The sequence below is a fragment of the Labrus bergylta genome, chromosome 6 (assembly GCF_963930695.1).
Source record: "Labrus bergylta chromosome 6, fLabBer1.1, whole genome shotgun sequence".
Lineage (NCBI taxonomy): Eukaryota > Metazoa > Chordata > Actinopteri > Labriformes > Labridae > Labrus > Labrus bergylta.
In genome coordinates, this window is record NC_089200.1 from 27,697,150 (window position 1) to 27,708,942 (window position 11,793).

At 39.4% G+C, this 11,793-nt stretch overlaps 1 protein-coding gene across 12 annotated transcripts in view; it reads left to right on the top strand.

Annotated features, from left to right (window-relative positions):
- The window catches only part of kif1aa (kinesin family member 1Aa), a 52,253-nt gene extending 40,668 nt beyond the window's left edge, over positions 1-11,585 (top strand). For 4 of the 12 annotated variants that reach the window (XM_065956090.1, XM_065956093.1, XM_065956096.1 and 1 more), the window contains 12 exons: positions 4,200-4,223; positions 5,552-5,666; positions 5,784-5,917; positions 6,010-6,071; positions 6,151-6,296; positions 6,752-6,940; positions 7,110-7,181; positions 7,290-7,411; positions 7,846-7,989; positions 8,082-8,274; positions 8,360-8,478; positions 8,567-11,585. In XM_065956090.1, coding sequence (XP_065812162.1) covers positions 4,200-4,223; positions 5,552-5,666; positions 5,784-5,917; positions 6,010-6,071; positions 6,151-6,296; positions 6,752-6,940; positions 7,110-7,181; positions 7,290-7,411; positions 7,846-7,989; positions 8,082-8,274; positions 8,360-8,478; positions 8,567-8,609 — 1,363 coding nt within the window. In that variant the 3' untranslated portion in view covers positions 8,610-11,585. Of the gene's footprint in view, positions 1-2,052; positions 2,080-4,199; positions 4,224-5,551; positions 5,667-5,783; positions 5,918-6,009; positions 6,072-6,150; positions 6,297-6,751; positions 6,941-7,109; positions 7,182-7,289; positions 7,412-7,845; positions 7,990-8,081; positions 8,275-8,359; positions 8,479-8,566 lie in introns of all 12 variants that reach the window. The other 8 variants (XM_065956089.1, XM_065956094.1, XM_029277053.2 and 5 more) reach the window with 3 other exon arrangements.
- The last annotated feature ends 208 nt before the right edge of the window (positions 11,586-11,793 follow it).

An 11,793-nucleotide genomic window follows, 5' to 3' on the forward strand; every position in this document is an offset into this window, starting at 1 on the left:
CACTTTACCATATGGCATACAACTTTGACTTTTTGTCACAACTTTTCAAATCAGAGACCTACTGAAAATGGCGTTGTGAGCCACTTTCGGGTCCCCACCCACCAGTTAAGAACCAAAGGCCTAAGAGATACTGACAGCTAAGTCACAATATGTAATGACAGCATTAAATCAATGTCCTGTTGCCTTTTTAGTTATTTTATGAATTGTGTCTTATTACACCATGAAGTAGTAAGGTTTAATACTACGTCATTATAACAGTATTTGAGCTTCACACCCTGAGCATGACATCAAAGACAAATGGTCGCCCTGTGGATACACTAAATGCTTCTGATTGGTTCTGATGACAACACTAACCTGCTATGACAACTCCAGCACTAGAACACAGCAGATTAAAAAATGCATGGCGTGGTGAACCAGCTGCACATGTCAAAATAAAAGCATGCCCTAAAAGGGACAACCTTAAGGTCAGAATGACTACACCTGTTGTTTTTGGTGTTTTTATTGTTATTGCTGTGTGTGCATGAGTATACAGTAGTAGCAACACATAAACAATCCAGAGAGACGTGAACCTGTAGAAGACGTTTTTTCAGCCTCAGTCTACATCACGAGTAGTTACTGAATGAATTCACTTGTACATGCTGGCTGTGCGACCCTCCCGTTGATAATCTGTGCCTTGTAGTTTGTTTGTCCATTACACCTACATGTTGCATCTCACCTTGTTTATCACCTCACCTCTAACCTGTTTCACCTCTCTGCCATTATTGAATCTCCTAACCCCGACACTGACCTGTTCTAGAGACTCAACGCTCCCTCATTATGGCGTATCTCACATGGACAACCCTATTAATCTTTACTGAAGCACCCCAGTATGAAATTAAATGCATGTCTTTTTAACTTTTCCAGCCACATGTATGACATCACATAGAGTAAAGTCCCTAACATATATATCTTAACATATATAAATGTTTTTGGAGTCTTTATATCTGTCACATTTTGACAAATAAAAAAACATTTCATCTTCACTATTTTCAATCCTTTGAATGATTGTTGATACTTAAGAATCACATAATGTCAGTAACAATGCAAATTTTCTGATAAATGTGTCAATAATGTTTTATTTGAAGCCCTGAAATTGTGTTTCTGTTCAGCCTGATCACACCTACAGAGGTCAAACACATCCCATACCTTGACAAGTGACCTACAGTATGTACCTGTGCCTTAAGCAATAGGACAGCGACACCCAGTGGCGCAATAATGAATATGTTTTACAGCTTGACCCAAAAACATGAGTATGGCTCTTTCATGAGTCTTTCAAAAACATTGGTGTGTGATGTTTATGTAGTCCTGTAGCCGGCCAGTAGAGAGCAGTAGAGATCTTTAAAGACCTCATGGCCTCATAGAGAGAACTTGAGGTGTGACTTCCTCTGTTATGTTACGAGGTTAACATATTTGTTCATGAAATACTGTAGGGATTTACATTTTTAAAAAAACATAATAAACTCTCTATTATTTTATTATGCATTTAAATCTCTTGAAATAAATGTCACTTCTGTATGGTGGCACAACTACTATTTATTCAAATGTCCTTTGAACAAAACTGTCATGTTATTAAGGTAGAATTTAAGTAAAGTTTATAAGTTGCTATTTTACTTCTGATTTTTGGTTCTGCCTGTGTTTGGCTCATTGCTTTAATCCCTCTGCTTCCCCGACCCCTCAACAAAAAGCTCAACCTAACCTCCAACAGCCTCAGCTGGACCTGAGTCTACTGAGTTTCAACCTAAAGGAATTAAACGCTCCCTGCAGCACTGTCCAGACACCCTGCTTGACCAGCCTTTCTTAGAGTGCTGAACCCTCAAATTTAAAGCCCTTAATGTTTGTCCCTTTGAGGCCTAAGTGGACAAAAAATTGGGTTTTCAGGCCCAGCAGCGGGTCAGGTTGTGGTCCAGTGTGGTTTCTGGTCGGTCTTGCAGTGACTAATGATGAAATATAAATGGATGCTAACATTTTTCTCCTCCCTGTCCACTAACTGAATGTTGTCTTTTGCTTTTGCAGACAGTTTCTTGATTCGGACATGCCTAGGTATATTATTTTGCCTCTCTTCTCATGCTCTTAAGTTACACAAACACATATTTCACCCTCCTAACGTCCTCTACACCCATTCTTTATTTCCACTCAGACTGCAGTGATTTCCCTTCTCTCCCACTCTGCCATCACTGTCAGCCATTCTTCTGTGCCTCTTTGTTTTCCTCCCCCTCATGTGAAGTGAGGGATGTGGTCCTGCATGTCGCGGTTCTCTTGCTGTGCTGGGTTTTGTTTGAGCTGTTATCAGGCTGTGGTTTATGATGGACAGGGTTCTGCATGGCTCGCTTGGCTTCACGTGGACTGACCTTGACTGTGTCTCTGCTGGAGGTGTCGTTTGGCCAGTATCACACTCTTTTTCCACTGCAGGAGTTGCCACTGGAATAACTGTTTTGAGCTTTTAAAAGTGTAAAGGCAATATTTGGTCTCTCAAACATTAGTCTTTTGGGAGAAACATTGAATTTTATGATGTTGTTGACATAATAGAGAGCCTCTTTATACTCTTTGTTTTTCGCTTCATTTTAAAGTTGCTATTTTATTTGAAGATACAAATTCTAAGGCAGGAAAGTCTCATTCATTGTAAGTGGTTGAAGTACAATACATAACCTGCAAGGAGAGGGTGTAAATGATACAAAGACATAAGCATGTCTTTACTAAAAGTATTCATCAAATGCTAAAACAAAACTTTACATTTTTTATCCATTGTTTATTTAGCAATGTGCACAACGTTTAATGTGACATCATTAATTATCTAGTTGTCGGGCATAGACCATCAAGAATGCACACGCTACACCTAAAGGATCAGATGTAGAAAATCATAACCTTAATACACTTTGAAATACAACAACAGGAAAACAACAAACAGGCAACAAAAAAACCCTAAAAAGTCAAAAAGACAAACCATTTCAGCGTCACTAGGTATCACACTATCAACCATCCCAACACCAATAAACACAGTTTATCTGTACTTGTAAATTAAGAACTGATCTTGTAGTTATACTCTCTTGTCACGTCACAGTCAAGTTATATTTTAAATCCATGGATGTGATCTTGTTTGTTACCCCTAATCCCAAGAGACAGAAAGTTTTTCACATCACCACAGAATCTTCACAGGAACATAATTGCTCAAGCGCTGTAATATGGATCACATCATTTACAATACCAGCTTTGGCACGGGATTCAAATGCAGCTATTAAAATGTAATCCAGTGAACCATTACCTCAGCAGTAGCACTTTGCCCAAAATTGCTGCGATGTTGTGAATATTTTTTAAATCTCACTTGTACCCCCGGGGAAACTCTGCCAAACACCAGAAACAAATGGCTCCTCACATGTCAGGCCAGCAGCATGACTTCAATCCTGGCTGCGGCACTTTTAGGAGGTAATAAAACACAGAGAAGCACATGTCGGTGCAGTGCTCAGAGGAAATTGCTTCCTTGTAGTGTAAGCAATCATTTTTTCTACCACAAGGAGAGAGGTGTGAGTGTGTGCATGTGAGAGAGTGTGCTAATTCACTTGCTAATTACTTTAAAAGCAGGCCATTTCTAGACTGAATCCCCTTTCTGAAAACAGAGCAGCAACAAGTTCTCTTTAACAGAGAGTTCATTGTTTGCTTTCTTTGGGGTAACACGTTGTTCACTTTCCCACAAGGTCACCTCAGTCCAAGGCGAGTGAGCCCAGCCTGTTTTCATGGCTACAGAAACATCGATTACCTTGTACGGTTCTTGCTTGGATTATCTTTTTCATCCATTCAAGGCTTTACTGGTATGTGGCCAGAAAAAATAACAGATTTCAGTGTGTCATTATTTCACCTCTTGGAAACCGTGTACATTAACGTATGGAGTGAATCAGTGGCGTAACAGAAAGGAATGTACATTTGCAGTCATTTGACCTTTTTTATTGGTAGGAAGAGTGAGGGCATAAAGTGGAAAGAAACACTACCCTGGTTATTCAACAGACTCAGTTGCTGAAGGGTGAGCTCTACGACCGGTGAAAGTATTTACATAATGCGATAACAGTGTGAAAAAAGACAAACCCCATCCCAGCAACAAAAGAGCAAAACCACAACATACTTCCTGACTCTCACTTTCTATTCCTTTGCCGATTTCTTCTTCCTCACAGCATTTCCCTGGGACGTGACCATAGGTATTTCACTGTCCTGTCCCTCACTTCATCGGGCTCTCTCATCAGTCTCACCCTCTCCTCATTTTTCTATATTTAAAGTCACCTCAGCTCTTCTGCAGTGTTGTGTACAAAGTAGCATATCAAAACAGTCATTCTGTTGCATGCAAAAAGATTCCATTTGCACTTTTGTTGAACTGAGATTTTGATACTTAGTGCAATATTTAAACCTTGTACAATTTCAGTAATTAATTATTTTTGTTTCTTTTTATCATGGCTTTATTTTCTCAGTGTTTATGATGGATTCTGAAGTTTTTCTTTAGGTGGTATTGTTTGAATTTTTTATGTAAAACTGGGATTCTTTTATTTTCAAACGTAGACCCTAATTTGACATATTTTGGGATTTAAATGACTTACTATTTTGTAAAATCATATTTTGGAATTGCCCAAGTAATCACTTAAGATACCTGCTACAAGATGGCCAGTGACGACAAAAATTTAGTAGTACAGTAGGGGCAAACACATGAAACAAGTTACATCCACTGAAAGTGCGTGTGTCTGCCTCTGATAGGCACATTATTACAAAAAAAATATTTTTGTAAGCTCACTCTTTGTTTACCAGAAACAGATGTTAGCTACATCACTTTCCTTAAAGCCAGCAGACTCCATTGATGAAGACATTAATCTTACCTCTGAGAACAATCTATAGCAGACTCAATCATTAAGTTTGAGTGATTGTGAGACTTATCTCTTTTTAATGAAAACTACAACATATGTAGTGGTAGACCTCCAGTCCTTTAGGGTAAAATCACTATTTCAAATTTAATGGTGAAGATTTGATTTAATGATGTCTGGTTTGGATCCATGTAAAAAAAATCCTCTAAAATACCAAACTCACACAACATTTTTGTGAATGGAGTCTGGTAGCTTTGGAGCTGGTCATAAAAAAGACACTTTAAAAATTGTCCATCTTTATGAAACCTTTCCATTGTGTTGTCAGAAATTAAAAAGCACAATTGCTTTAAGTCAGTTGGCTAAAACGCTTTCACTAAAAACACTTTTAGTGAATGTTTGTTTATTGGATGTGCTTTACCCCAAGAAATTTCCTCTCAGCCACCAAAAGCTGTTGAACACGTGCGGGCTGATTATTTGGAGCAATTCCAACTATTTGTACCTATCCCTCATCTAGACCCCAAACTCTGTAAAATAGGGACCAGGTTTGAAGGTACTGGAATTCCCTTTCAGTCAACAATGTTATTTAGCTCTTACTTATATTTGTTGTTCAGGTAAAAATACTTCAATTTTGACTGCTTATTCATTTTCTTGGTATCCTCTCACTCTGATAACTTTAGGACTTTCTATCGCTTCGAGGCTGCTTGGGATAGCTCCATGCACAACTCCCTGCTACTAAACCGAGTCACTCCTTATGGGGAGAAGATCTATTTGACCCTCTCTGCCTACTTGGAGGTACAGTACTGTGCCTGCATTCATGAGAGATAAAACTAACGCTGACTGTCTCAGATATGTCTGTGCATTAGCCTAAGGGATCATTGTCACAACTCCCTCTTTTTGTATCAATCACAGATGGAGAACTGCACCCAGCCTGCAGTTATAACCAAAGATATCTGCATGGTGTTTTATTCTCGAGACACAAAGCTCTCCGCCTCACGCTCCATCAGAAACCTCTTTGGTACTGGAAGCCTTAGAGCAGCAGATGGGTGAGTTCAGACCCCGAATTATGAAAAGACATCATGTAGCGATCGTGTTCTCTCTGTTTATTCAGTTTTTTCTTGTATGTTTCTTTTTCTAGAAACCGTGTAACTGGAGTTTATGAGGTCAGCCTATGTAACCTGGCAGATGCAGGAAGCCCAGGTGAGAATCAAGACAAGGTTTGTATTCAGCATTAAGTTCACCTCTGTCATATTTCTAATACTTCATCTACTCATCCCAGGTATGCAGAGGAGACGCAGGCGGGTGCTGGACACCTCAGTTGCCTACGTCCGTGGGGAGGAGAACCTGGCCGGGTGGAGGCCCCGCAGCGACAGCCTCATTCTGGACCACCAGTGGGAGCTGGAGAAACTCAGCCTTCTTCAAGATGTGAGGGGCATGAGTTACTCTCTTTTACTGCACAAAATGTCTTTCTGAAAATCGAAAGGTCTATATAATGTTGTTATTAGTCAGATTTTACACCTGAGCTGAGTTACACCTCAGAGACAAAAAGGACTTTAGAAACCACATTAATGGACGCCCCTCAGGCTTCGTCCATTAATGTTTACAGTCTCCACTCATCCGCACAATGAGACAATTATTCAGTAATAGATACATATAACATTTCAGAGTTATACAGTACCAGATATCCCAATCCACTTCTTCAGAATATATTGTAAAATATTATGATTTCAAGAGTTAAATGTGGTGAGAGCCATTTCTATAGATCTTCATAATTTATGATGGGAACCAGACTTTATTTGGGAGGACTGTATTCCTCTACTTTTTCCCTCTTGGATATTTCCTGTTGTCAATGGCTTTGATATGTTTCCCAATGTCCTCAGGTGGAGAAGACCAAACATTATCTCCTGCTGAGGGAAAAATTGGAGTCAACACTGCTCATGGGCCAGGAGGCCCTGCTGACCTGTGTCCCTGAGGAGCCGAGTGAGTCTCCTCAGCCCTCTGAGGTCGACCCAGAGGTCAGCTCCTGCAATGAAATCACCACTGAGAGGCAGAGAGAGCTCGCCGCCAAGGTCAGACATCTTTGCTTACTGAATACTGAAGTCCAGCTTTGACCGTCTTGAGTACAGTCTCCTAGTTATTCCTGTTCTGTGGCCCTGTCATGTCAAGTTGGACTATAGTCCTTACATTTTAATATCATATCCCTGATTTGACCTTATGTGTGCTTTTTTATTTCCACAGTGTTTGCGGCTGCTCACTCACTCCTTCAACCGAGAATACAGCCACGTTTGTGTCAGCGCCAGTGAAAGCAAGGTTCAAACAATCAAATCGAAGCCTACACTTGAAAAACCTCAGATACAAGTCTGTTGATGTGTTCCTCACAGTTGACCCACTACATGTGTTTGATTGTGTGTCTTACAGATCTCAGAGATGTCTGTCACAACGCTAAAAGACTCCACTTCAATCTCTGCTCTGAACACGATCATACCCTCCACAACATGCCCTTCACTGGTCGATGGTTGCTCCAGCAATACTGAACTCAGGTCGGTCCTGAGATATACCTGTATATTTATTGTTATATATGAATCAAAAACAAGATAAACTGATGGAGTTTCTTGTTTTTGAATCACAGCCAAAGGTGCTGTAGTACCTTAAACCTGCATTCTTTCTAAGGGACAGCAGGAGGTGTTTTCTACTGGTTGCAAAATTAACTCCACTTCTGAGTTGTTTATGAGTTTATAATCTCAATCTTTAGTTCCAAGTTTCCTTCAATATATCATTCATGATACATACAGTATGTTTTGCATTTTTGTCTTGTTAGGAATAAATTACATAGTGAGAAAGGATATTCTTTAGAGCTGTCTTCCCAACCTTTTTACCTTGAAAAGATTGTAATGTAACTGCATCTCTGCAAATAACTTTCATTACATGAGATGCAGGTTGGTTCTAAATTTGACCTCTTGTTTTTGTCCTGCAGACCACCTGCGCCTCGCTCTCGTGCAGTCAGCCCCACTCCTGACAAACAACAGGACCAAGAGGCCAAGAAGTCCGTTAATGGAGCCTCTGACACCAAGCCTCGCATCCGCAGATTTTTCCCAGATATTCAGGAGATCAGAGTCAGGTGAGCCGGCCACAGCAGCCTAAAATAGATCTGTTACTTTTTCTGTTTAAACATGGTCATGTGATGATATGTGGACTCTTGTTGTTTTGCAGCCCCATTGTATCAAAGAAGGGTTACATACATTTCTTGGAGCCCCACACAAACGGTTGGGTGAAGCGCTACGTAGTTGTGCGGCGGCCGTACGTCTACATCTACAACACAGAGAGAGACACTGTGGAGCGTGCCATCCTCAATCTCTCCTCGGCCCAGGTGGAGTACAGTGAGGACCAGCAGGCAATGCTGAAGGTAATTGATCAGCCCTGTCTCCAAATGTCCCTCTTTCTTATAAAAAGGCATGGTTTTAATGATGTTTTTTTGGCTCTTTTATCAGACCCCGAACACATTTGCCGTGTGTACAGAACATCGTGGAATCCTGCTTCAAGCCACAAATGACAAAGAGATGCACGACTGGCTGTACGCGTTTAATCCTCTCCTTGCTGGAACGATCAGGTTAACAAAAAATACTTAAAATGTTAGAAGTTAACACCAACTGGCAAATACAACTTCAGTAAAAATCATTGTATTTTCTCCCTCACAGGTCAAAGCTGTCGAGAAGACGAGCCGGACAGATGAGGATGTGAAACAAAGACTAACATGTACATAGATCCTTGTCCTGATCCCTCCCCTTGTGCTGAGCCCTATCCCCCCTCAAACACACACAGTCACAAACAACCATGTTCCTCCCGTACATCCTCAATTTATCACTAGTGTCCTCAGCACCTAAAGCGACCATTTCGTGTCAGGCCTTTGCTGCGGTGTGAGTCTCGTAGTCTGACGAACCTCTTCTGTCACTGTACTGTACCGGAGTTTAATCTTAGCTGGGTGAACGAAGAAAAGGGAGAAAGTAGCAACAGTTTCTAATCTCAGATTACAAAGCGTATGGTAATGTACTGTAGTTGTTGTCAGTGACACATCAAGCCTTATACATTTATTCCTTAAAAAAAATGCAGTGTCATTTCTTTTTACCTAAAGCTGCCATGTCAGTGAGGATCAAACTGCTACATTTACATCAGTAAATAGACAAACATGCTGATTCTTCTCTTCTCTACTCTACAGCTATATATACTGTGTCGAAACTGGTTTGCATACAGCTAAAAAATACATGCAAGTTGATGAAAAAAAATGACAGTTGAGTGTAACTCTTAAGAATAATCCTCTTTTCTTTGTGGTCCATGAATCCTGTCTTTGAGTTTTCTGCCTCTTAGAAACGTTAGCACACACAGCCTGGCAAAGGGAATGGCATTCTCATCATAGACTTCATGTTCTCGTGGCATTTTTGACCATTTCATATAGTTTTACGCTACTTGTAGGAGCACCAAAGGTATCTACTTTCACACACAATAAGTAATCAAATATCATCACCCTAATTCCTGTCAATTTAATCTCAATCTCTACCTGATTTTTCCTTTAAAATGTGATATATTTAGATATTTAACTGCTTTTATTATTTATTTCTGCATGTATTTATTTACAAAGACGTTTATATTTCTAAAAAAAAAAAAAAAGTAGTACCGTGCAATTTCTGCACACTGCACTTTTTAATGAGTTCCATAAATGTCTGAATAACACAACCTATAGTCCCCTTGTAGTCAATCTAATTATCTAAAATATGTAATGATTTATGATTGGCTACTTTCTTTGTGCTGAAGATTACTTGAATAAAACTATCCTCTTCAGACTAGGATAGTGATGCCTAACCATTGCCCCCGTACATTATTAGGTAGAGAAAACTAAGGTGGTCTGCACAAAGTTACCTTGTTAAGGGATCAAAAGTATCAACTGTTTCAGAAGAATAAACAGTTTTTCTGAATGATATGTACATTAATTAATGTAGTGCCTCTCTTTTCAGTCATACTGTACAGTATGCCGCTGCACCAGTTGCTTTGAAACAACATCCTTCATGCTGCTATAAAACTGTTCTGGAAGTGTCTGCAGATCATTTCTCATCAACTTCCTGCTTTTTTATCATCATCATCAACATACTCAGACAAAAAGGTTCAATTTATTTCTATTTGTAATATGGCACTCAGCTGTCATATTGTACTCCCATAGCACATATACTCAAAAAACATTAAGAAGCCGTACATTAACATAGTGCAGGACTGTCAGAAAGCAATGATTAATGTCTGTAGAGTCATGCTTTAAACTGAAAAGAGTAAACCGTGGCCATTTCAAAGTTCATGTTGAAAGGCTATACACCTGTTCTTTAACAAAAAAATCAATTCATTGATCTATGATGAAAATGGAAGCTGTTTATTTATGCAGCATTTCATTCAATTTGACTCTGGGTCTGAAAATGAGCCAGTACTTATAAAGCTTGTGAGATGTTGTGTTGTAGTTGTGAGTTTGATGACGGGTGTGCCTCAGGTCAACCAGCCTAGAGAGCATGCTCAAAGACAGTAGTGATGTTTTTCTCTCAAACAGGTACAACAACAACATCCCACAGTCTTACGCTGTCATAGAAACACGAGAAAGAAAAAGGTTTTATTGCATTCATTTTATGTAATGGCACAGTCAAATTTAGGAGTAAACTTAATGTTATAGATTTATTAATGCTGCATATATCCTGAAATTGGAAAGTAAAAACAAAACATGCAGCCAATTTGTGTACAACTGCCAGTATTTACCCATAACAAATGTCCTTTAGTTTGTTGACCAGCAGGTTGAATGATCAATATATTGATCAAAGTGTGTCACTGGCTTTCCTGGCAGCGCTGCAGTTGTGTTTTATCCAGCTATAGCATAATAATTGAAGGAATACCCTGTTGTACTGTACATGACACTGTCTAAGCACTCATTTCTGTCTCATTTCCTTTATAATGCAGTCGTAAAAAGTAATATTGGATCTCTATGTTGAGATTATTCCTCTTGTTTTCTTTGAGCCTTTAAATGTGCATCACATTTGAGCCAACCAAAGTTTTGTTGGCACAGTCACAAAAAAAGTACACTGAATGTAACATTGATATTTGAAAATACTTGTCCTGCTGGAGTGGTTGTGTTGACTTGTCTTCTGGTTTCACAGTCTGGTTCCTTCATGATTGTAGGTTAGTGACTATCAGGGAACCAAATGGAGTTTATAAGATATATCTGTAGTAATCTGTCCACTGACATGTAGGGGGAGGATGGTTCATTTGGGCCCTGCTAGGCATTGCATCTTGCACAGAGTGATGCTGTCGGTTACATTTCTCACAAACTTCACTTTCATTTCAGTATCTACCTTCACAGTCATGCGCTGGAGCCTTCACAACATATACGTTTTCTAATCCCTTTGAAGAAATATCATTTACATTTCTGTGCTTCCACATGTAATCTTTTTTTTGTTGTTGCACTATCAAATTGCACCGGTACTTTTTTTCTCTGGCTGAAATTATTTTGCATTGTATATAAACATGATTGCTGTGAACAGTGTATTATAAAGTTGCACCCATTTACAAAGTCTTAAATGGGCAGTAGTTCAGTCGGTGTCTCTGAGTGTTGGAGTTTAGCGTCAAATGTTTGTGTACACTAAACACATTGTCATATAAGAAATAAACCATGAGATTATGCAACACAAACAAGTGGACTCCTCTCTTTTATATATTTTTTTGCCTTTTTGTTTTTTTTTGTTACAAATTGAGTCTTGACTGTTGTGATATAAATATTGTGATCTTCACACCAGGGTTTAGAACTATTTCACCATAAATGCTTCAGGACTTTCTGGCAGGTGGTGCCCGTTTGATTTTTATTTACTTAATTATTTGCTTTGCCCCTGCCTCCCACCACTGC